The sequence below is a fragment of the Ornithodoros turicata genome, chromosome 1, assembly GCF_037126465.1.
Source record: "Ornithodoros turicata isolate Travis chromosome 1, ASM3712646v1, whole genome shotgun sequence".
In the NCBI taxonomy this organism is placed as follows: Eukaryota; Metazoa; Arthropoda; class Arachnida; order Ixodida; family Argasidae; genus Ornithodoros; species Ornithodoros turicata.
In genome coordinates, this window is record NC_088201.1 from 202,644,659 (window position 1) to 202,670,059 (window position 25,401).

The 25,401-nt window shown below is 48.6% G+C and overlaps 1 protein-coding gene across 3 annotated transcripts; it reads left to right on the forward strand.

The window, feature by feature from the left end:
- Positions 1-7,958: 7,958 nt before the first annotated feature.
- On the forward strand, positions 7,959-22,766 carry LOC135378958 (beta-alanine transporter-like). Of its 3 annotated transcripts, XM_064612147.1 has the most exons (11): positions 7,959-8,105; positions 10,267-10,665; positions 12,309-12,412; positions 13,241-13,395; positions 14,235-14,403; positions 15,462-15,609; positions 15,775-15,872; positions 17,769-17,974; positions 20,544-20,731; positions 20,906-21,039; positions 22,509-22,766. In XM_064612147.1, exons 2-11 carry the CDS (start codon positions 10,303-10,305, stop codon positions 22,744-22,746), a joined length of 1,803 nt encoding a protein of 600 aa, XP_064468217.1. In that variant the 5' UTR covers positions 7,959-8,105; positions 10,267-10,302; the 3' UTR covers positions 22,747-22,766. The 3 variants fall into 3 exon arrangements, with proteins under 3 accessions (XP_064468217.1, XP_064468218.1, XP_064468219.1); XM_064612148.1 differs by lacking the exon at positions 7,959-8,105 and adding an exon at positions 12,156-12,217 and having other exon boundaries at positions 10,587-10,665; positions 12,309-13,395; XM_064612149.1 differs by lacking the exons at positions 7,959-8,105; positions 10,267-10,665 and having other exon boundaries at positions 12,253-12,412; positions 12,479-13,395.
- Positions 22,767-25,401: the final 2,635 nt, after the last annotated feature.

Sequence of the window (25,401 nt, forward strand, 5' to 3'; positions counted from 1 at the left end):
GGCAGAACCACGGTCCTCTCTCACAGATACTCTCTGGTCACGAAACTCCGCCGGAGAACAATAGGTCAGGTTTGCCTAGGGCGAACCTCTGCCGCGCGCAGGCGCGGGCGTCGCTACTTGGGGAGAAAACGCCTGCTGATACGGTGGCCCCTGCTTCTGCCTGCGTTTTGACCAATAGACGCTTCTTTCTGAAATTCACGTACACCCTTAGACTGTGAGTAGATCGGCTAATCTCTGCGTGCCGCGGACGTGCTGTATTCTGACGTGCCGTTCGGGATATGATAATTCTGATGAAAAGGTATCGTTTTTCGCGTTGCCGACAGATGCCACCGAGCGAGAGAAGTGGAAACGTTCGATACCTCGGACAGAGTACTCACGTTTCAGCTTTGAGTCAAAGTGGACACGTGTGTGTGAACAGCACTTTGACACATCCGACATCGCCAGAGCGAACGAATTGCTCGTGACAGGGAAAGCTTTGAATGGCACAACAAGCAAAGAGAAGGTCGCATTGCCTCGCGACGGGCCGAAGCTGCGTCCTGGGGCCGTGCCACGAATTTTCGACCGTTGTCGGCAGTACTTGAGCACCCCAAACCCTAAAAGTCGTGCAACGGAGAGGCAGCCAGCAGCGAAGCCGTCCTCGAAAAGAAAACGGACGAGTAGTGGCGGTACAAGCTCGGCGCCTCTCATCGACGTTGGAAGAGGAGCACTCGGCGTTCAAGACCAATCACACAGGTGAAACAGAAGATGCGTTGCTGTTCATAGAAACCCGTTGAAACTTCTCTGTTGTACTTGACTTGACTGTAATGCAGCCAACAATAGGCCACAATAAGACACATTCATGAATTTGCCTTTTCTAGCCTGTAGTGAAACTTGCAACAAGTCATGTCAGACTGATTCACATGTCTGCACAAAAGCACAATTTGACCGAATAAAACAGAAGCTGTGGGACACACAAAAGAAGCTGTACATCCCGGAGAGAAAGTTTGTACACGTCCGTGCAACCTGCAGGATGTCACATATACCTCACATGTATATGTCACATACCCGGGTGCTAGCGTTGGATGCAGTGCGCACTACATCCAGAAGCCAGCTGAAGTGCTTATTTTCTTTCCTTTTTTTTGTGAGATGCCGGCTGCAGTTCTTTTTCCGTGAAAAGAACAAGAAGCTTAACCTGGCTACACCCAGATCACGCCCTGCTGCAGGTGTCAGGAAAGATGCACCACTGACAGCGAACAGTGCAAATAAGTCTGGCCATCCAAGGCCGTAAGACATTTTGTCATTCCATGAGTTGTCTTGGAACATTGTTCTTCCTAGTACCATAATTCATTATGAAAATTCATTAAGTCATTCATGGCCATTGATGTTCTGTGATATAAAGTCCTTACTGCCAGTGCCACTGATTGTGATCACTGTTGTTTCGCGATTCGTAAAATGTATATTAAAATCATAAAGTGTAGTTAATTAAAGCCTCCATGGTGTGGGAACCACCCTGCAATAGCGACATTGTTGAGTTCTGCTGTACCTAAAATGGCAAGTCTGCAATAAATGATGATTGGGTGCATTGCTGTAGCGCACGTAGCGCAGGTGAAGTCTTCATTTTTTCAAACATCAAACGCGATCAAAACGCGTACAGATAGCGTGCCGATGAGATAATTGCCTAAATGCAGCGTTTGTATCAAAGCGACGTACCGAACACTGCAAATTGTGCTCAGTTCGATTTGGACATCGGCATGTGAAAGCCACTGCTCACTGAAAGTTATCTTCCGTCCGCAGCCGATTATACTGCATAGCTATATATCGCTGCACACCCGTGCACGTGCAAAATAAAACAAAATTCACATACCCTGAATAACCTTACTTGGTTTGTTGTGCTCAAAACCACCCAAAACGGCCAGCTCAGCCCACGCGCGAACGTAGGGCTACGATCATGGAGGAAGGAAATACAGGAGCGGCCCTTCGAACTTTTTGCCATTGGGACGGGCGTGCCAGCTTCGCACTGCATTCTGGGATGCTCCTGTCTACCACGTGACCGCTCACGTGACCCCAAGAGCATGCGCAGGCCAGCTCCCAAAGCAGACGACAGGAGTCGTGATTGCCTTGCAGTTCAGATATCTGCATTGTCATGAACGCCACGCGTCCAGCTTTAGTTGTGTGTGTTTGGAGGTTTACTCTTGGTTTACCCTTGTACTACAAGACCGGTCAGGGTCTGCAGGACAACCACGCAGGACTAGAAACATCATTCGCGGCAGCGATGTTTGTGTGACGACGTGCCGCGTTTTGTGTGTTTGTTGCTGAAGTGGTAAAGCATGCCAGTAATCAAATTTGTACAACGATGGATGAAATCAATCGAATCTGCAGCTGCAGCACAGCGCCAGCTTGCAAAGGAACGATTCAAGATGACTCTCTTACAGAGAGGGGTACGAAACAACCGGTCAAGTACGTGCTTACGAAGGAAACGTTATTCCCGTGACAAAGCTGCTTTCTGTTGAACGACAGCCGCAACCGCGGTAAGAACACGTTAACAAAACGTTGTTTCCGCAGTGGTGCTCACATTTTAAGAGTAAGTGACTTTGGAAAAGCATAAAAGCACGAAAAGCAGCGCGAGCAACAAAGCGTTGCCAAACCGAAACTTTAGAGAGGATCACGTGGTGGACAGGAAGTAATGGCGCTTTTGACAGGAGCGACCGCCAGAGGGGTCCCACGGAAATCTGCTCTAAACGGCCGCTCCTGTGTTTCCTTCCTCCATGGCTACGATGCGCCAGACGCGATCGTCACCCCCTGCTGCTTATGCGCGCGGCAGTTCCGGTCCCTAGGCTTACTTTCCGGCGGAGTTTCGTGACCAGAGAGAGTATCAAAGGATTTTGGCAGAAAGTTGGTGGATTGGATGAATGAATCAATGAATTTTGACATAGTGAAAGGATGAGAGGGCAAGAGTCTCGATGATTTAGAGGCTATGTAAGTGTGATATCCGAAAGGTTGCGAAGGTGGCGAAGGATGTGCTCTTCCAGATAACCCCAGTGACGGCATCTTCGGGAGTCAACATATCTCAAGCGGTAAAGCCGGAGTCACGTCTGGCGTAGCGTCTTGACGAGAGGTGTTTCACGGAAAGCAAGTGTTTGGATCAACTCTTGCAAGCGCGAATGTGGGGAGGTGTCTGTTGATGGGAAGCCAGGGGTGCCAGTAGACGCCGGAGAATGAATCCTCTCCGGTGCAACACTCGTTCGTCTCCGAGATGAGTGAGCTCCTTCTGCGGCGGTGTTCATTCCAAACGATACCACAATAGGCTGGAACCCAGTGGAGGACCAGCCTAACTGTGTCGAAACAAATACTTTTTTTAATCCAAATTGTTCTCAGGAGTGAGATTACACAGAAGGCTAAAGAGTTACTCATTGGGACGGAACTTGACGTGTGGAAGTCTCTGTGTGTGTGGGTGGGGGGGGGGGGGACTTTATCTCCTCGACCTTCTTGAGCATGCCGCTACAGAAAGGGTTCTACTGTTTTGGACTGGCTGCAGAGGCACATATGTGCTAAACCCTTCCCTACATGTGTCTGTGTGTAGCGAACTTTTCTCGTTCGGTTTGCCAAGTAACGCTGGTGGTCAATAAGAGTCCATTCAGAAATGCCATACTGTTCCCCTTTGACACCAGGTTCTCTCTCTCTCTCCCGGACAGGAGAGGAGGCCTGCTGAATACCTTCTTTTCGTCCTTTGTTATGTGGGCGTCTACAGTGCAGTCTCTATTTAACGAAATCGCTGTTTCTTTTTCTTTGTCTTTTTTTTTTTCAAATTATCGTTTTATCCGAATTTGTCCCTGTTGAAATATATGCGTTTCGGAGCGGATTATTCGACGTACACCGCCAGCTGACTACGTTTAGTGCGAATTGTGAGCCGGCGAAAGCTCGTGCAGCACGTGCTGCGGCACTTGTTTTGTTCAAGCATTCGAATTACAACGCAGCCAAAGTGCTCCCCACCAAGGTCGGCTTGCTAACTTGCATGGTTGCTTTAAATCGGTGCGGTGCTTCTGTGGCTGCTGTCACTTTCTGTCACGCTTTATTACCGAACTCCTGCTTATATCGACTATTCTCCCGATCCTGTTGATTACGTTATAACCAAGCTTTATTGTAGAGTCAATAACTGAGGACGGTTCGAATAACGGTTCGAAACGCAAAGCCTGTGGCTACGATGCCTCGATGCTACCAGTAAGGGGATTCGGACGTCCATTGCTACAGGGGTGGCGAGCTGAATGTTCTTCGAAGAAGAACTTGTACACTAAGAACTTTCTTTGTATAGAAATATGGCTTAATAGAATACCACATCGAATGGTGAATGACTCCAAATGTGTTACCGCTTACATAATTCAGTTAGTTAGGAAATGTGTTTCTCTGCCTTATTCACCTGATGTCACTCGCAGGGGGTGGCAGCTACAGTCACTAAATATTAGTGACTTACTGGCAGCGAACGAAGACCGAAACCAGATACCGCCAGTGCTGGTGATGGTGGTGATGATGAATGCTTGCTAAACATATATCATGGCACTAAAATGGAACAAGGCAGGGTAGTTGATGATTATCCATACCTGCGAAATATAGTAGCCCACACACTAGACAAGAAGGCTACGAAAGAACTACTGATGTGCAGCTGTCCGCGTTAGTAGTTTGTTCGTGACCATATTCTTTAGGGTGCGTTCCTAAGCGGACCCCCGGGTAGGCCAAAGTCACGTGACCGTGTTGTACCACGTGGTCACGTGAGTAACTCACTCCTGAGTAGCTTTCGGAACGATGCAGTGGACCGTGACGGTCGGCTTACAAGCGCCATTACAGCGTGCAAACGAGTGTCAGGAACCAGGGAATAGAGAGGTAGCAAGCGAGCTGGTGGTACAGATCCATAACTTAAAGCCCGATACTAGGGGAGAAAAAAAGAAAAAAAGAAAACGGCAACACAGACAAGGTCTCAAAAGACAAGGTCTTGAGACCTTGTCGGTGTTGTCGTTTTTTTTTTGTCCCCAAGTCTCGGGTTTTTAAGTTATCCAGTGTTGAGAGGTGAAGAACGACTAAACGGGCCAAATAATCACATATTGCTTTTATACTGCGTTGTTTGTGAATAAAAATAGACGATTACAAGAAAATAAATGTGTTGTCACAGAAGGAACACTGGTACATTGTTCACAAATGAACCAGTTGAAGGGCGCATAGTTGATGAGAGGTACTGGCAAAAGGATGGAAGATGGAGCAGACGACAGCTTCCGTGATGTCATTACTTGCAGGTAGCGACTGGTTATGGGAGAAACGTCTAAGTAGTACGTCGGGTTGACTCGAGTTACTTCTGTATTTTTAATTTTGTGTTAGCGCCGCGAAGCAACTGTAGCTATGTGACTGTAGCAGATGTGGACAGATGGTGAGAGGACAGCAGGAAGGAGTGGGGGGGGGGCATGGATGGGTTAGTATGCCCCCTGAGGCAACTTCGTGGGGAACTGTGCAGACGTTCGTCTGGAAGGTCTTCTGAAAAGCCGGGCAATACCTCAGACAGTACAACTGGCGGTAGGATTCGAAGCCACCATCTCGCAGTCTTCAGCACGACCTTCCCTACCATCAACGAGTTGGACGCCTTAACTAACACCACCTAGATACAGAAAGCCTGCGCGCTCGTCGATGTGACGTAACAATTAAGAGTCAGCCAATCAGGAACTTGGTTTTTAACAGTGACAGCCAATCACAAAGGTGCCTTCAGCTGTGGCGTCTATGAAGACGAACCACCGTCGTCTGCTAGTTGTGATTGAGCGCCCCAGCGTACTAAATGGGAAAACTTGGAAGTAAAGGGCAAAGCTGTCTCAGTCTTTCTCAGAACTCATTTTCTGGAATCCGTCTTGCGCTTTTTGTCAAAATATTTAAGTCTACAGGTTCCAGGTGAGCTGCAGTCATTTGCGAGTCGTTGAACTTGAAGAACGGTGAACCGAAGTAGCAGACGAATTCTGACTCTTATAGTCCACGTAGCAAAGAAGGGAGAGGAGGCAATGAGCAGACTTTCTGTATCTAGGTGGCGTTGCCCTAACCCAGTCTGTCATGGCGCTGGTGAGTTACTTTTGTAAGATAGGTTATGACGTCACCCGGTGAGTCGATAGGTTGCATTGGTGGGAGTATGTTGCAACATGGGGGAGGGGGTGTGCGCCTACTCCCAAGTCGATCGAGCAGGTTAGGAACGCACCCCGGTCTCTTGAGCTTTGTAGGGACTTTTCGAAGCCTTTCAGGCCGCAACGCAGTGCAGCGCAAGGACTTGATAACCGCGCTATCGAGATTCCGGAGGTCGTCGCGGCCGATGTTGCTGAAACATTCTGGTTTGAACACGTGCACTCGCAAGAGGGCGCAGAGGCGGAGGAACAGAGGATAAAAAGGCCCACACGGATGGTTTGGGGAATCCCCTCGGGAGCCACGGCCGGTTTGGTTTGGCCGGTAAGGTTTGCTGTGGCGACGTTGAGGAGGAGCTGGCCGCGGGTACAATGGTGAGGTCACCAATAAACCTTCTTTGCTGCTTAATAGTTCTTGTGTAGTTCTTCCGGAGGGCGACTGACTCGGGGAAGCCCCGAGAGTGGGACTGTCTTTCCCCTCAATTGGCGCCCAACGTGGGGCTCGAGTCAGTGCGTTTAGAAGACCAAGTTTTACTTATGGTTTTTGGGTGTGCAGGTCGGACGGTAGGACCGGTGAGGTCTGTTCCACGCTTCGAAGCAGCTTATGTTCTTTTTATTTTTCCGTGGTCAGCTCCCCTCTCCCGATTGGTTGTAGGCCGTGACGCAGCTGCAACCTACGGAGCATGACGAGGTACCTGCAGTTCCCCAGTCCTGCTCTTCAGGGACGCCTGGTCTGGTCGCAGCAGTGCCCGCAGGGCTCACGCGACAGTCCGACGACAACCTGACGAAGTGTCGACGCCGTATCTCCCACACCTCCGCTCAGGTCGACGTCCGCAGTGCACGTGCTATCGCCACCTGATGCCGCGTCGGCTGCGCTGCCGCCACGGAGATCCGCTGCAGGCTTTGGCTGTAGCTGATGTTGAGTCATCGCATGACTGCCAGCAGCGTTAACGAACGAACTTCCCTCCCCGGACTACGAAAGCCGTTTCCCAAAGGAGCTGCATGGGCGTACTCAGCTAACGAGAGCTATGCAGAATTCGTTCGGGCTTCACTTCGGTTGTTTGTAGGGTTGGTTCCTCTGCGAGCGGAGCGCGGAAGGTGGCGCGGGCTATCCGTCAGTACCACCCATGCTTTCTACCCTAATTTCGGGCCCGTCACTCCCTCAGTAAGGAAGCGATGGTGCGGGAGGTTCGTACTATCCCTGAATATCCCTGTCGACTATCATTAATTTCAGTAAATTAGACACGCTCTTCACATTGGTGGGGTAAAAAGTTACCTTTACTTGGTAAATTTCCGACTTCAGTTCCAAAAAATTTACATAATTAAACTTACGTTACACGACATTCACATCAGGAGGTGGCAAAAAACTAGTAAGAACAAATGCCGTTGACCGCATGATTCAAGGTAGTGTAGTTTTTTTTTAATTATAATTCAATGTATATCTCGCAGGTATATCATGGCGACGATTCCAACTTGTTGGAGGTGATACCCTCTCGATAGGTGGCGTCAGCTGAAAAACTGTACAAACAAAATATACGACGGCGTGATGAAAATTTATTGACCCATTCCTATTCGAACTCTATATTGTCATCGAAGACACAAAAAACGAGGTGATATGGGCAGTGGGTGATCAGTGCGTTCCTGAAAATCGGTTCACGCTATAGACGACCACGATAAGTGCGATTGACGAGGAAGGAGACACCGTTGTTTGCGAAAGTATGGCGGGCTTCTTCTAGCCCGCCATAGCGAAAGTGTGCGGATCGCGGCCATCTTCCTGGGGAGAAGAAGATGATGAAGTAAGCTCAGGGCCATCATCTCCTTGGAAGAAGAAGGCCACTGTTCCTAGTGGTGGAAGAAGAAGAAGAAGAAGAAGAATTGGACCCCGCGGGTTACGTGTGCAGGTTCGTTGGCTTATTCGTTTTGCAAGGTGGACCGTCCTTGCGAAGAGCCCTCTTCTGGTAACACCCTGCTTCAGCATCAGCCGTGGTAAGAAACAGCACAAATTCTGTCGTAGCACTCGTCTTAGGGTTCGTAAAGGGTTCACGAAGAGATTTCCAAATATCGGAGTTCTCATTGGAGAACGGCTTCCAAAGATGTCTATGATCTGAAATATATGCCGTATTGCATTCAACGCGGGCGCAGTTCACGCAAAAAAAAAAAAAAAGAACCGTCGAACGGTCGCCCGACACACCCTCTGCAATCCGACAGACGTCATGCACTTACACCCTTTGCTCACTCCGAAGCAGTCGCCGTTCCTCGGCCGTGGTTTTTTGGTTAATATCTCCGTAATTCAAACCGATATTGGGTTGACGCTCCACATGGTGAATGGATTAGCGGCTATAGTTATGTTCAGCTTATGGAGGCGAGGAAATCTAGTCTACACAGTCTACCAGTCTAGTCAACTACATATACCGTTGGAGATAAGGAGAAGCAGTAGGTGGGGTGCGATAGGGTGCACCGGTTCTAGAGAAAGTGGGAATAGAAGCACGCGTCTCTGCGCGTTTCCTCACCCGACTTATTTGTTCTTGCTGTCTTCATTTTTGTTGTCTAGTTGCCTTGTGTTTTCTTCATTGTGCTCGTTCAAATATTGCCTGAACTGTTGCGCTTTCGGAGCCTCTTTCCTATATAATTTTGTTATGTCCCCCATATGTTTTTCTTTGGTATGTATAATGTTCTTTTAACCTCATCGTTCCTTGAATTATTGCCTTACTTCAATTTTCTTTATATCATTAGCGTGTGTTGCTGTATATGTATACATTACTGTAGTTTGAGAGTGCGCAAGCACCAAGGCTCTTGCGGCCGTTCTTGGGCACAATAAAGTCATTCACATTCATTTAGCAATAAAGGGCGCGCCACGGAATTGAGAGCCCATGCACTGTTCGCCATCGGAACTCGCAAATACTCCCTTCAGGTCACTAATGTCAAGCTATGTTGCGGCGGCTACGTCCTTAGCCGGCGTTCACACGGGCCAACTTTCTGCACCAACTCGGACCAACATTGGAGTTGGTGGCAGTCGTCCGACATCACCGACCATGACCAACTCGAGTTGGTGGGAATCGGTCGCCGAGCGATAACTTCGGAGAGTTGGTGGTGGTCTAACCAATCAACGCGAGGAGCATTGCCACGTGACCCTCGAGGGCGTGAAGCGATTTCGTTTCTGTCGTACTGCCTGGCATGGGTTCAAATCGTACAGGGGTACATGTTAATTTTTTTTTTATTTTTGGTTGCTAACGCCATAGAAACATATCAATAGGCATTTTTTGAGGCACTGGTGACCTTCTGGCGAAGTGAAATGAATTCGTTTTGATTAATGACAGTTAAAAAGAAGTCACCAGCGGTTGGACTTGAACCCATACACCCCGATTGCCGTAAGGTTGGTTGTGGGCGGAGCTAACGAGTTGATACGTGTGAACGTGGAGACTGTACAGTCTTGAAGTTCGTCCAAAGACGTTGCTTCACTCTGAGTTGGTGCTGAAAATCGGCCCGTGTGAACGCCCCCTTAGTGAACCATAGAAGAGTGTGGTGAAATCATTTGATACTGACCTACTATTAACCAAACCCATCTCAATTTTGCTAAAGGGAAGGGCCTCAGGAAGAGAGAGGCCGACATTTCTAGCAGTCTGTTCTTCTGGGTACCGTCTTCATTACTGGCACGGTATTTAAAGGCTTAGGAATGACGCGCTAAATAGATCATGGGTACGATAGGACGTCTGGAGGCAGCAGCGTAGCGAGCGTGGGGGCGACGGGAGATCAACCCCCCCCCCCCGAAATCGTACCCTTGTTGAATCATGACAGTTAAAGAAAAGGCACCAGCAGTGGGATTCGAACCCACACACTCTGACTGCCGGTCAGAGATGGTACCGTAGCCTTGGTAGTGCATTTTTTGAGAGGTAGTACCAGGGCGAAATGCACTCTCCCAAAGTACCCGTACGACCCCACCCGAAGTATTTTTCTGGCTACGCTACTCACTGGAGGTTACCCAGAACAAAAACAGTCACTGTTCGAAATAGCAGCGGTGCTCGTCCTTAATGTTTCCTCACAGTTCGCTCGATTTTCTACTTTTCTAGCGTCTCGATACAGTAAAACTCAGTACTGCCTGCTACCTGTATGTCTGTGTTTGAATGTCGATACCTCTTTCCCTCTGCAGGAAGCCGAACCGCGTTCAGCACCACCACCGGAGAGAATGGTGCCTCTTACGAAGGAATTAACTTCGCTTTCTCCGTCAACTTCTCGTGAAGTTGGCTTCGCAACCAAGGACGGCATCTACCAGCGGATGAGTTTACTCTATGGAAGTCTAGCAGCATTCGTAATGGGGGCAAACAACATGATGCCCCTGGTCACCTCTCCTGGTGTGAACCATTGGTGCGCTCCTCCTGACGGCATTCAAGGCAGTGAAGAGGACTGGAAGAACATGAGCATCCCCGTTGACGAGGACGGCACGTACAGCCAGTGCCAGATGTTCAACGGGTCGGACAACAGCTCCGTCGTGTCTTGTACGGAATGGCTTTACGAAAGCTCCAGCCATTTTGGAACCATCGTAGAAGAGGTGAGCGTAGGATCGACAGTGCTCTAGATCCTACCATATGACGACACATAAAGAAAAGATCACCGTGCGCGCATGTAGAATGGTTGGATCTCGGACCGGAAATCGGAGGGTGTGTGTTCGAATCCCACTGCTGGTGTCTTTTCCTCAACTGCCATTATTCGATTGAAGTACGCAAATGGGTGTTGTGTTCGACCTTCGTTTAAATGCCTCGTCTACTACTACTACTACAACTCTATCACACTCTTCAAAATCAACTTCACACCATAGCACACTCCTAGTCAACCACCATCTCGAATGACATCGTTCATTCTCCCGATTTGTTTAAAATGGGAGGCAAACGCCTATTTGTGACACTTAATGCCGTTCATATAATTGTCACAAAAAATGACTACGCCTCCCTTTTCCAGCAAATCAGAGGAGACAACGATATCATTCGGGTCATGACTGTTGTCATGATGGCATGGATGGTTGTCATGATGGCACAGCATGATATCATAGTAGTTGTCATGATGGTTGGCTAGGAGCGTGGTATGCTATGAAGTGAAGGTGCCACCCGCTGCTTTTCATGGAGTACACTCCGCACTCCACGTGGAGGAAAACTGCAGAGTTTAAACCCACGATCACTCCCACACACGGCAGCAACCACGGTGTAGCAGTCCAGAAAAAAACAAAACCCACCTGTTGCCGAGGGAACGGAAACACGGTTCGAGGGTAGGTTATAATGGTCTATAGCTGAGGAAAAGAAAAGTAAGGGGCGAACGAACACAACTACCATGTAGTAGCAGCTGAAGAGGTGCACCTACTTGGGGTGTCATCAACTGCCATTCTTTGATAGAAACTGTGGCCTGGATTCTTTTTCCTTCTTTGTATTTGCATAGCATGCACACGAGACTTAGCAGGCGGATGTTAAGATGAAAGCAGTATTTCAGCGATTTATGCACAAAGAATAAACATAGATTGGATTGGATTGGGTAGCAGGAACAGCGAGGCGTACAGGCATTCATGGCCTTGAAAGGCCGTGGCCGCATCCACCGTATATCGCCCATGGCGGCTGTCAGACTTCGATGTTGGCAGGAGGTATCGCCTGTGTTCAAGTCCTTTGCTCACCCCCATTGTTGAATCTTTCCAAGCAGTATACGTTGATGGACTAGTTGGTGCATTGCAGTACAGAAGATAGCGTTAAGAACATACGACCACAGAGAAGTGGATGGGAGGAGTGCTCGTCCCGTCTACATCTTTTCAGTGGTCGTCTGTTCTTAGTGCTATCTTCTGTACTCAATCTTTCCTTCTGACTTCTTCCCTTATGATTTCTACGGAAAGTGGAGGCCAGCGTAGTGTAGTGGTTAGCGCACGCGACTGGCCACTCGACAGGTGTCTGATGGGACTTTCGCAGCTCTCTAGCTTTCTCGACGACTACCGCATTTCAATTGCTCATGTTCTTAAGCACCGTTGAAGCTCCTATTGTTTCTGTGTTTGTTGGTGTGTTTCAGCCTCAGAGCAGCTACTTTTCATCATGTAAACTAACACGTACGGATAGAAACGACGAGAGATCGTGAGTGAACTTGGCAATTCCTGCTCTAGAGTGTGTTTCATGTCCGTACAGGAGCAGACACTAAATTTTGTTTTTGTTTTTTCTTTCACAGTGGAACTTGGTATGCGATCGAGCGTGGTTCGTTCCAGCCACCACTGTCGTCTACCTGCTTGGTTCCATTGTGGGCTTCATTATTTCTGGCATTCTATCGGACAGGTAGGTACACCAATAACCTGTCGTTACCGACACACTTTATGAAAATTGGCCCGACAATTCTGCCAGTGGACATTCCCAGAAGGACGGTCTGCAGCCTTTCCGGGTTCGCTGCTCTTGTCAACTCGTGCAGGGAATATTTGGCCATAGACGTGCATTGGACATTATCACCTGGAACAGACCTTTTCTGGTAGAACACAATATCTATCTTCGGAATAGATTTTTGATTTCTCTCTCTCATTTCACTCCGATAGCACGCGATTTCTCCTTGAATTATAAAAAATGACATTTAATTATTACGTTGTCAGTTTGTGGAAGCTATTTAACCAGGGAAAGTCCGACGGGGGACCTTGATATAACGTGGGGTACGCAGGGATCCTGTATGCGTTTGCCCGATAAGCCCTTTCCATGTAACTCCCCACTCATCATTTAAATGAAGTTGTTAAATTTAAAGCGTTGAGGAGCGTCGGTGCCGTAACCGGCAGAGCGAACGAGGAACGAAGCGAAAGATGAATGTAAGGGAGAGCTTGAGGAGGAAACCAGTGGGAAACCGTTCGGGCACAGTGAAGGTAAGTCGAGTCAGTGAAGCGAGGGTGTGAGGAGGAGGGCACGTTTGGGAAGGCGGAACGCATGTGGTTGCAATTTGGTGAGCCAGGCTCCAAATTTGCGACTGGAACCGTGCGGCCGCAAAATCGCGGAGTTAACGAACTGGGATATGAGTGCTACCCGAAGAAAGTACTATGTGTCCAGAGCTCAAGCTCAACAGTTGCACTCAAATTTCGCAATACCGCCTATTATAATCGTCCAGTGCATATTTTCTCACGTTTTCAGTATCGGCCGGAAGCCTGTGGCCATGGTCAGTTGCATAGCGGTCATTGTGTTTTGCATCTCCATCGGCAACGCTACCAACATCGCGTTCTATATTGTGCTTCGCTTCTTCGTGGCAAGTGCAGTGAGTGCCCTCGCACTCCCTCTCTACGTGCTACGTAAGCTTCCATTCTGGTATTTCTCGCCCACCTTCCACTTGTATACCAAAAATGTTACTCGGCACCTCCTTTCTCATATCACGATAGAGCACGATTCAACAAACCACAGAGTGCAGCTTTCTTTCGTTTTCGTCTAATCTTTGTACAAACCGCACTCATAACCATGTTTTCGGATTTATAATATCGTAACCATGCTACCGATCGCGAAACGAGCTCTGTACCACCCTAGCTCACAACTGTAGCTTTCCATCGGTACCAATATCTTGAAGAACAGGCACACAGGACTGGCACAATGCTGCTACAAGAAACCCCATTTCAAGGGGAGGATTGGGAACGCAGCCAATGAGAGCCCGAGTGAGCCCACATGATGCCTTTACTATGCTAATGTAAAGCCTGTGTTTGTATGTGAATACCAAGTACTACCAAGTAACACAACCTATACTCGGAGCAGTTAGACCTGGGCAAAATTCTACGGGGCCCCAGGTTGCGAGCGCCACCTGACGGCGCGCTGCAGAGCCCTGTTGTCGCGCGCGCTGTCAAGTGACATTTCGAAGCCATTCGAAGCCTTAGTTTTGAATAAAATACTCTGCCAGATATCTGTCAACATATTTCCTGCTGTTTAATTCTCGTATAATATAGCCGTCATTTCTCCTGACGCGCAACTCAATTTATGTGCGACGCCCTGTGTATGGTTCCTCTTACTTGTCTTTGAACACAGTAACAACTTCCCCATCCAGCTACTGAGTCAGCAAGAAACAATGTCAACCTCTTTCAGTGCGTAAATGAGGGCGTCCCGACCAGTATTCATTACGACATTATGAGACTTTCACTACGTGCAGTTATCGAAGTGGTGGCAGTGTCGAACCGAGGGTTGTACGCCATCGTCATGGCGGGTGGTTACGGTGCGGGTACAGCCTCTGTCCGAGTAGCCCAGAGTTTGAACCTTGGCTGGCGCCTCTTCCAACTGATGCTCATGGTGCCTACAACGACGCTCGTCTTAGGATTTCCGTAAGTCAACAATCAAACATGTTTTGCCCTAAATCGATACCGTTTTGACGATCCCGTCCAAGATACCATGAAGGCCCAGCCATGTGGGGCGTTTTCTCAGCGGCGCACGGCTGCGTTTCGTGACAGCAGCCTAGCCCGGCGGTGGAGAACAATAGACGGGAAGCGGTCCTTGACGGACAGATCTCGACCGCAAGAAGCGGAAATGTCGCCCACGCCTGCCTGCCCAATCAGAGTAGTATCAGGTTAACATCCGGTCGGTCTACAATTGGCGTACCCATATAGGTGGCGGCTCGCGGAACTGCCCTCATGGATCGCGTTCGACAGAAAATCCCCGTGTAAGCGTCCGTAGTTTAGGCATACAAAACACAAAGGGGAAAGTGTGCAACAGATGGATGAAGACGTCAAGCAGTTTTGGTACATTGTCAAGTTCAATAGCGGGACGACACTCGCAAGAAATGGCCAAGCGCGAATGGTACGTACTGGTGCAGTATCTTGTTGGTTATAATATGTCGTCGGTCAAAAGCACATGTGTGTTTGACGTTTTCACTTATAATAATAGTGTGTATCAGGTCGTGAGGAGTTCCTTTCGTCGAGGGGGTACGAGAACGCTCGCTTGGGACGCCGTCCACCCATCGTCGTGGAAATGTCGCATGCCGTTAGATGTAAGCGTTTCTCACAACAGGGTCGCGTGCGGCTGAGAAAAGTCTGTCGATCTGCCGCTCGAAAAACGCAGCATGCGGTTGGGCCTCAAAATACCGAACTCCTTCATAAACCGTCCCGTCTATGCAATAGATGGATTCACACACGTAACATGAAAAACGGTTAGGAGCAACTAATATTTATTCGAACAAGAACTTTCGTGCAAGAGACTGCACTTCTTCAGGCACTTCTTGCACTTGCACTTCTTGCACCTGAAGAAGTGCAGTCTCTTGCACGAAAGTTCTTGTTCGAATAAATATTAGTTGCTCCTAACCGTTTTTCATGTTACGTGTGTGATTCGCTCTTCGCGGGCTCCTTAACAGTGTTTTATTTTTTCCCCTTTTCGACGTATCTAATAGATGGATCCAAGAATCTCCACGGTGGCTCATCTCCCGCTGGAATCTGAGCAAAGCCGAAAAAGTGGTTCTCACTATTGGCAGGATTAACGGAACTAAGCCCGAACATACTATGGAGCTCTGGCGGAGCATTCGCCTTGACCTTGAAAAGGTGAGAAACGGGTGTCTCTTTCGTGCTCTGTTATGGAACGCACGATAACAGTACACCTCATGATATGGTAAGGATATAGTGCAGAATGTGGTTTATCGAGGACTCGAGAGGACTGTCAGAAACGTTCACGGTAAGCATACAGTAAATATGGATGTGCAATTACAGGAAGAAGAGAAGTACTCCGAAATGTTGAGAGTGGAACTACTGAGCGTTCTCCTTGCTCCAAGTTTAAGATGCGCAAACGTAATTCTTTTCTACTCTTGGTAAGTGGTTTGCTTTCTACTCGAATGATTCTTCCAATGTCGATGGAGCGCTATTTTTAATCGGAGTGGCGACAATAGGCATACATCAGGTAGACTGCAGACATCATTTGGCATAGGAAACATCCTCACACATTCAGCTGGTCACAGCCGCCCAGGATGAAAAATATACTCACAATCCTACACGCTGAGCCATTAAAGGGTTTGTGAAACCATTTCCACCCTTCCAAGAAATCACATTTCAAATATTGAGTTACGTGTATTGATTTATGCACATCAAGACGTTATGCTATCCCGGGTAACGGAGCTATTGCACTCTGAAGATCACGGGCTGTGCAAGCTCCTTCGTCCCTCTCAGATCTTCACCTCCTTACCCGTTTTCCTAGTGGGAAAGGAAGTGGGACGACGGTAACAGAGACGGAGAGCTTGTAGAGACTGAGCCGGTCACCGGGGAACGGGAAAGCATGCAGGGATATTCCGCATGATTTGAGCTGACTGACAAAACAAAGTCGCAGCGGTGCTTTGGGCGGATTGCAGCCCTCCTTCCAGTATACAGGGTGCTTTTTTTCATATCGCGAAAGATTTTTATTTAAAAAACCATGGGAGATCAACATATATACCGTTCTTTTTTTAGGGTGGTTAAGTGGCCTCTTGGACATCCTCTCGAAGAAAGTGTGACACTCCAAGATATCTAATTACCTAAAACTAATTAATCAACTCCTTAATTAGAGACTTTCGTGCAAAAGTGGACAATAGGGGACAACCATCGTTGAAAGCCATTTCATTGAAAACAAAAAACCCTGGAACAAACACGTGCGTTGAAATATCTGTCGACGAATTTTGCTATGCAAATAAGCCGTAACCGAGGACGCGCGCCTCACGAGCCCATGACATCCGCCGTCGGCAGCCTATCAGGATTGCATAGTGGTTCCTTTGTCCAACAGATTAGTACCTGCTCCAATCATCTCCATCGCTTTAAGGCATGTGGTCCCCTGATGTCGAAGGAGCGCTGTCGCCACATTTGAATAAAAAAATGTCGCGATGGCATATTAGAATACGCGTTCTTGTTTCAGCATTTGTAATGATTAGAAACGAAGATTGGCTTTCAAAGTAAACTGAATCCCATTATGTTATCTCAGGTTCGGCTGCAAGGCCCCAAGTGCTTGTCTTCGTCTCCTTCGTCCAGTGTGTGTTTTTGTTGCACTCAGCCTAATGGAAGCCCCTAATAAATGACTGGCCGCATAATACGTCTGGACGCAAAAAGGGCTTCTATGTGGGCTTCTTTTTTTAAAGATCCGTAATAAAAAAAGCATGGTCGATTCATTGGTGTATCCGACGAAAATGCCTTGTCATGAAATCTTGGAAAACCCTTTGGGGACTCCCCTTCAGAACGCTACGCAACCCTTCACAAACGTTGCATAACCCTTCACATGACCCTACACAACGCTAACGCAGGACGGTATCCGCAACAAAACGAACAATACGGGCTTCCTCCGATTCAGCTTGGCGGCGCCGTCTCGCAGCCTCAGCCTCCTTTCGCCGCCGATCCTCCGCGCCGCTTTCATAACCCATGGCGCGCACACGCAGACACGTCTGAACCTGTCGAGCACTACAGCTGCACTGCCGTGCCGACGCGACGCGTCGCGCTCTCCACGCGTCCTCTTTCCCTACTTCCCTCTCCACTCACCGCACACGCGCGCCGCGCAGTGGCTACAGACAGACTACGCCGCGATTCCTTCGTAGCGGGGACTGTAATGCTAACAAATAAAAAAAAAACACCTCGAATGACGTCGTTGGTAACGGCCCTGGACAAACTCCAGTGTGCTGCTCATCATATTCAATTATGAACGGCCGCAGACAACCGGTCATGTAGTAATTTGGTCTCATTATTCTTCCAAGGTTCACCGTTTCACTTACGTACTACGGCATCCACGTCTACGTCGTGAGGAATCCCAGCACGACGATGCTGGTGACTCTCCTCACCTTCCTGCCTATTGCCACGTTGACGTACTGGGGAATGGAATACCTGGGACGGACACGGACCCTGACCTGTGCCATGTTTCTAACTGCGTTCTCCTGTTCGCTGGACGTATTCTTTCGAGGCGGTGGGTTTCATAGGCTTAGTTAGAAAAAGCAAGATGTTGCTCTTTGTACGTTGCTTTGTCGCGTCCGTGATTAGAGGTCTTCCCGAACCCTTCTCGACCCACACCCGCACGTGATTTGGTGGAACTTCCCGCACCCGCGGGTCGTGATGGTATATCAGCACACCCGCACTAGAGGGGCGTGCAGCCGAGTTGCAGAAGTTACAGGATTCACGACTACTGAAACATAAAGAAGAAAAACGCGTAAACGTTTGTGGACGTTTAATCGCACTTTACATTTGGTAGATATCAAGTGCATGATACATAATTGTTGAAAGGACGGTCCTCAAATTATCATTAAACGCACTGGAAGTCCGGTCTTTTGTACGTTTATTTCGCGAAAAAGCACACCTCAGTTCATGATAGCGAAAACCCCGAGGGGAAAGAAAAGGAAGGGCATGCACACAACACACACAATTCGCACAACGTCTCAAAGTCCCGCGTCTCGGGGTTTTGCTATCATGGACACTTATCACTAGCTCGCTTACTACCTAACCGTATACTTTCAGGTATCCAGGTAAGGAAGATACACTACGTTGCTCACAGGGCAACATTGTCGGGCTCTAGCAGGGCAGATGTCCATGCTAACTATGGTCAGGATCTTTAAAAAAACAAATAAATGCTTCTTTTTATTAATTACAATAATATGCTATATGTTCGTGGCTAAGTGAGTCACCTTATGGCCGCACATGCGACCTTCTGCCGTGCAGCCCTGTTTAGTTTTCACTAATAAAAAGTGTTTAATTATGAAATATAGAATCTGTTCCCTTTGGTGTGCTGATGACGTCGCCGGATTCAGAAAATAGGATCGAGCTAGTATAGCACGTGGAACTGGTAGTGGAAAGACGACAGACTTGGAGGCCATTTTTGTGATGGAAACGCACACTTCACTTGCCCTTAAAGGGACTACCACATCGGGAAACGTTTGTATGAGACCGGTACCGTAATGTTCGTCACCACTTCACAATCAACTTGGCCAAGTCTTCCGAAACCAGCTGACGTATTAAATTTACTGCTTTTGAAGATTCGCGCTCCTCCTGCTCCCAAGGAAGACCCAGCGATAATAAAATCATGATGACGTAGGTCAGGCACACGAATCAGAGCGCAGCGCAGGCGATTGCCTCCGAGGTCGTCTGCATGGCGTTCGCACCGCAATACGCTAAGTGAAAAGCTATCGGTAATACGCCGACTTTCGTTTAGGAGTGTGAGCTTTTACGCGAGCATGTTGCGTGGAACACTGTATTACGCACCTGGCTATGCAAGCATGTAGGACGCTAGCCAGAAACAACATTTCACAATCCGGTCACAGACTCCTGCGCGACCTGCAGACGCCGTCCCTCCCGCACGCTGATTGGTCGCCAAGGGCCATCTGAGAACTCTCCCTTTAACCGCGCCAAAGGGCAACCTATAAGCAAGCTCACTGATTGGCCTTGTCCGAGTGACGTGTTCCCTGATTTCCAGAGAGGGAATTCAGGCATACTCTCAACACCTGTCGTCTGCGCGGACACAACTCCACTAATTCGCGTCGGATATTCGGCGTTATTGACGGTGACGAACGAAGTAAAACGACATTCTTGTTTCAGAATCGACCGCGATGGATGCGACGGTCCCTCTAAGTACGCCGAAGAACGAGATTCATTTCCCTCGCACTTAAGAGGAGCGGGAGTCACAAAAATGTCCCCCATATCCACCATTTTTCCAAGACCATTTCCTCGCGCTTTTTCTTTCGGCACAATAATTTTTTTTGAAAATTGCAGCGAGAGAAATCGCAATGCACGCCTTCCCTCTCCTGCTCAGGAAGCTCGAGAGGCCTCTGATTGGCCTCCTCAAGCGATCTCCCTCACGGTGATTGGACAAATCGTTCGCGGAGACCAATGAGAGAGCGCTCCGCTGCAGGCCGTGCTCTGGGCGTTTTCCCAGGGTGTTCGATCTCCAGATGCTGTAAGGCAAATGCCGGCGCAGTTCCTCTGTCCAGGGCGCACGGTCTCCCCAAGCAACGTGCGGTCACAACGGTGGGCAGATCGCTCGGGACACCACACACCAGTAGTAACACACCACACAGACAGTAGTAACAGTAGTAACACACCACAAAGAGAGAGCGCTCCATTTTATGGTCCTAAAAAGGACCATAAAATGGAGCGAAATGGAGGGAAAATTTTTTATTCCGTGTCAGCGCCGCGAAGCAACTATAGCTATGAGCGGCGTAGAGATGTGGACAGACGGAGAAGGGACAGCAGGAAGGAGAGCGCAACACGGGTGTATAGTAGGCGTCCTGGGCCGACTTCAGGGGGAACTGTGCCGACATTCGTCTGGAGAGGGTAGGTGCGGTTTCTTTCGCTCATAAATCGTCGAACGACGCAACGGACCAATCTCGTTCCTTTTATTTTTGTGGTAAGGTAACAGCATCTTTATCAGAGCTGGCAATTCGAAATGCCACGGAAGAAAAAAAGGGAATGTCTCGAATCAAATTCCCTGGGTCTTACAACCCACCGAGGCTTAGCAACCTATAAGCAAGTTTTGCCTTCCATTGCAGATGAAGGAAGCGCCGTTCCAACTGTTCTGACTGACGCCCTGGAACTGTTGGGGATCGGCGTTGCACAGAGTGTGGTGGTGCTCGTTATCGCCGAAGTGAACCCCACAGCTGTGAGAACCATCGCTGTCTGTTGCGGTTTTGTCTGCAGCAGGAGCGGAATGATCTGCGCTACTCTCGCGCAACATCTGGTAATGTCCTTCGTATCGTTACGAGAAGAGTTTATATGAGTTTCATTACACACGTTGTAGCTGCACGCTGGTGTGTCCAAGCGACTGTGACGTGATTGATGTGCGATTCTAAATATCGAGGTGCTTTTGTGTGAGCGAGGATATTTTCCGATAAGTTCTTCTCTTCCCTTATAGTGGACACTGCCTAGTGTCGGACCACCAGTCCTGTACGGTGTCTGCTGTCTGGTCGCTGGCATCCTCGTCACCTGCGTGCCGGAAACGAAGGCAGCCAGGTTACCGGAGGCTGTCAAAAAATTCAATATGTTCGAGTGAGTTTTCATATCTTCATTTCTTTCATATCTCAAGAACGACGAACGTCCCAGCCGTGGGGGGTCGAACCCAGTAACAGCATTATTCGCGTGACGTCAATTCGCGTGTAATGACATTTCGCCGAAATAAACATGCACGTACCGTGTACTTAATGATCGTTAAACTTTTTAATTAGCAATATGCTTTTTTCTTCTCATGATATACAACGTAATCACAATATATCTGGCGCTTGTGTCACAATCACGTGATCACGGCTGACATGTCACAAACTCCCGTGTGACATCAACAAACTGTGGTTCACGATAACCTCGGTTTCTTCGGCTAACGGTGGTTAAGCGTAACAGCGGTTAAGACTGCATGTGTGACAAGGGTACATATTCTGCTCTCCGTTTGTTCACTCATGCTCCAGCTCAGTTGCTATATCAAGCTTTAGCCTATGAATGCTGGTATAACGAATTCAAACAAGTCAGGGAAAATACTGACACCAGGAATCGAACCTGGTGTCAGTGTGTGTTCTAATCTCCGGCCAGATATGCTAGCCGCTATTTCTTTAATAGATAGATAATATTTCTTTAATAGATCCCCAATAATGCTACCGTAACTAACCCGTGACCTTCATATCGTAAAAGCGCTAAAAAACAGGACGAACACAAGACACTCACAACATCGAGCGCTCACTTTCAACAACTTTACTCACATGCCACATGGAAGGTCTGTTACTACTGGAAGGTTAGTCTGTCACCAACAAGCCCAAAGGGATGTTTTAATTAACCCATGACCCATAGGCGATTGCCATTTGTCCAGATCTCTAGTATAGAGGAGGTCGTGAACTCAAGCACACCACAGACACGACCGGAGGTCAGGATACCCAGGTTTCGTTCCTGGCGTCAGCACCTCTTTACCCCATGTTGTTTGAATTCGTTAATTTCTGGGCGCGTGAGGCTTACGTGTCTGTGTCCCTAATTGTGGTTTGCTGGTTGCGGAAGCTAGTATTCACGCACCCTACCATTTCCAAGTTCACATCGCCCGTAGCGGCGAAATGTTGAACGTCGTGTTTTCCCCCAGTAATCATGGCGACGCTTATACGAAACCGGCACGCCGCCTAGGAAAAGTACAGCAACGGAAGAATGAGGAAAGAGAGAAAACGCGTTAAGGAGTAATCAAAGCGTGATCAAGTTTGTATCGCAAAAGCTGACGTAGCCTGGAAGCCCATTATCTTCGCCGCCTGCAGCTGGCTACTCACGCGCGTACGTTTACTCGACAAAAGTCAATTCAATAACGGCAGTTGGAGAAAACTGCCATTGCTGCTCCCTTCTCTTGAACTGCTATCATTCAATATTGAATGATACACGTGGGCGTCGTGAGACTTGCGTTGTGTATACGTTTCACCGCGTTCAGTCGCCTCATCAACTGCTACGTTTCATCAGTCATTTCAGGCCCCATTTATTGTGCATACATTTTGACGCAGGATAGCCCCTCTTCCGCTTGGAAGAAAATCGCACAGAAGAATTAGAGCAGAAGAAAGCAGCTCTCGTCACAGCCCCGTTCATATGGGTCGCAACAGTCTCAAGCCCGTGCTCAGCAGGTTGGGGGAAATATATGGATCCGAGACGACCACCCTCTCGAGCTATGGCATCAGCGATGTTGTGCTCGACATCAGAGACATCATACAGAAGTCGTCGGACACTAACCGTTCCGCAATATAACAATTATCATGGATGACATAATATAGACGTGTATACGGAGTGTCGGATAGACGTAAATTAGTAAATACGCCGATTCTGTGGTATCAAAAGTACCGTAAAGATGTGTAACTTAGACAATTTACCTATTCGATGCTATAAAGCCCCAATAGAACACTGCACGGGCCGCATTTTTAGACCCAGCCCTAGCCCGGCCTTCCCTCGATTTACCCGCCCGGGCTCGGCACGACGGCTGCATACCTAGCCCGGGAACGGCCCAAGCCTGAAGGATCCCAAGTTTCCCGGCCCGAGCCCAAGAAATCAGTGTATCAGGCTGTAAAATTTGACCGTGGTTATCTAACAGAGGGGTAACAATAGGCTCGGGACCGACCTAGGCTCGGTCTTATAATAAAGCTTTACCCGGCCTGGCCCGCGGGCTGGGCTCTGGTTTTTGGGTAAGTCCGAGCCCGTGCAGTAGTCGAACCCTCAATACTCTTACACAGGTTCAGTTCAAGGAAAACAATGTATTTCCCTGTGCCTACGTAAAACGTGTTTTAACACCAATTTGCGTGACTTCTCTTTCGCCCTTCGTGGAGAATTTCCAATTTGGTAGACTTAAGATACGCTCGAAGCTAGGGGGTGAACAAGGTCGCGCCAGAAACCCACGGCCTTGAGGGGATTGCGATGGTCGGGACCTTCGGTCCTACTTTTCTTTCAATAGGAGGCAGCCAACAAGTGCCCATTCGTGGAACCCAGACCTCCCCTTCCGATTTGTTTCGGTTTCAGTCTATGACAGCGTCATGATGACGTTTCTCCAGAGATCCATTGGCGGTAAGCCAGGGGTGCCACTAGACGCAGAAGAATGTAACGACGGTCTCCTCTCAGCAGTGCAATACACGTCCGTTTCCTAGATTAAAAAGGTGCTCCTGCGGCTTGTCAGCCTGTTCATTCCCCACGACACCACAATGGACTGGAACGCACTGGACAACCAGCATAAATGTGTCAACAAATAAACAATTTTATCCGAATTGTTAGACTTCGTGAAGATTTTCGGCCTATGTCTCAGGAGTCGGATTATACAGAGTTGTGGATTTGAATGGGGCTTGTTCTGTGTGCGTGGGGCGGGGGACCTCATCTCCTCCACCTGGTTGAGGTTGCCACTGCACAAATGGTTCTACTGTTTTGGACTGACTGCAGTATAGGGGCACATATGTGCCAAAACCCTCCATACATATGTCGTGTGTATGTGTAGCGAACTTATAATTTTCTGTCGAGGTTTCCCAAGTAACGTTCATGGTATGTAATAAAGCCCCACTTTGGGAAATGTAATAGTACCCCCCTTTCGATCCATCCTCTTTCTCGGACAGGAGAGAAGGCTTGCTCAATACTTTCCCTGGGCATCTACAGGGATGTCTCGATCTTCAGCGTTTTTTCTTTGATTTGACGCTTTATCCAACGTTGTCCCGGCTACGTTTAGTGCGAACTGTGAACCGGCGAAAGCCCGTGCAGCACGTACTGCGGTACTTGTTGTGTTTGAGCCAAAGTGCTCACCACCAAGGTCGGCTTGCTAACGTGCATGGTTGCTTTAAATCTGGTGAGGTGCTTCCGTGTCTACGCCACTTTCTGTCACGCTTTATTATCGAACTCCCGCTTATATCGACGATATATTCTCCAGTTACCTTTGACTTCGTTATAACCAGGCTTTATTGTAGAATCAATTGCAGAGCGTGTGGCTACGGTGCCTCGCTGCTGCCCGTCGGGGCTTCGGAAGTCCATCGCCATAGTGTGACGAGCAGAAGTTCGAAGGACTGGTACAGTAAGAGCTTTCTAGGTACAGAAATATTGCGTAATACAATGACACATCAAATGGTGAATGACTCCAAATGTGTTATCACTTACATAATTCAGTTAGTTAGGAAACGACAAGTGTTTCTCTGTCTTACTTGTAATACTGTACGAAGACCGAAGCAACAAACGTCTTTGTTCGTCGAACAGGTGATCCACGCAGCGCGCGTGTCTCATCTTCGTCAGTCTACTACACCCCTCCTCTCATGATGGGACGTACCAGGCTGGACGTTTGCGCACCCTTCGGGGGTATCTGGGTGCTTGTGGCGCGCCATGTTCCTGGACTTGTTCCGGTGTAGCCGTCGTGACTGCTTCTGGCCACGGTAGCGGATCGTTGGTCGGAGATGGCATTTGAATTGCGTCGCGTGACTCTGTCCTACTCGGATCTTCATGTGATCAGCGTGAACCCTACGTAGGCGATTGTCAGCTGATCGAACTTTGTAAATAACCTTGCCAGATCTCCGAACTACGTTCCCCTTGACCCAATGATGCTTGTCTAAAACATCGGCAACCCATACGGAGTCTCCGACAGCAAAACTGCGTTGCCGCGAGCTACGGTCATAGTAGTAGTTCTGCCTGCTCCTTGCACCCGCCATGCACGGTTCCAAACCCAATCATGTTGGTTCGTTGTCCAGGTCAGGTCGGAGGAGATCGAGGACTAACCTGAGCTGTCTGCTTACAAGGAGCATACATGGAGACTTTTCCGTAGTTACATGTGGAGTGATTCGACACTGTAGAACGAAACTCTGTATTGCCTCTTTCCGGGTTCCTCCTCTCCGCAGTGCGTTCTTAAAAGTTCGCACAAAGTTTTCGGCTTGACCATTGGACTTCGGA

Excerpts from the sequence above, each read along its gene's own strand:
- LOC135378958 (XM_064612147.1), top strand. The coding sequence starts at position 10,303 with ATGGTGCCTCTTACGAAGGAATTAACTTCGCTTTCTCCGTCAACTTCT. Across the intron at positions 10,666-12,308 it reads TTGGAACCATCGTAGAAGAG|TGGAACTTGGTATGCGATCG; the intron begins GTGAGCGTAGGA and ends TTTCTTTCACAG. Across the intron at positions 14,404-15,461 it reads ACGCTCGTCTTAGGATTTCC|ATGGATCCAAGAATCTCCAC; the intron begins GTAAGTCAACAA and ends CGTATCTAATAG.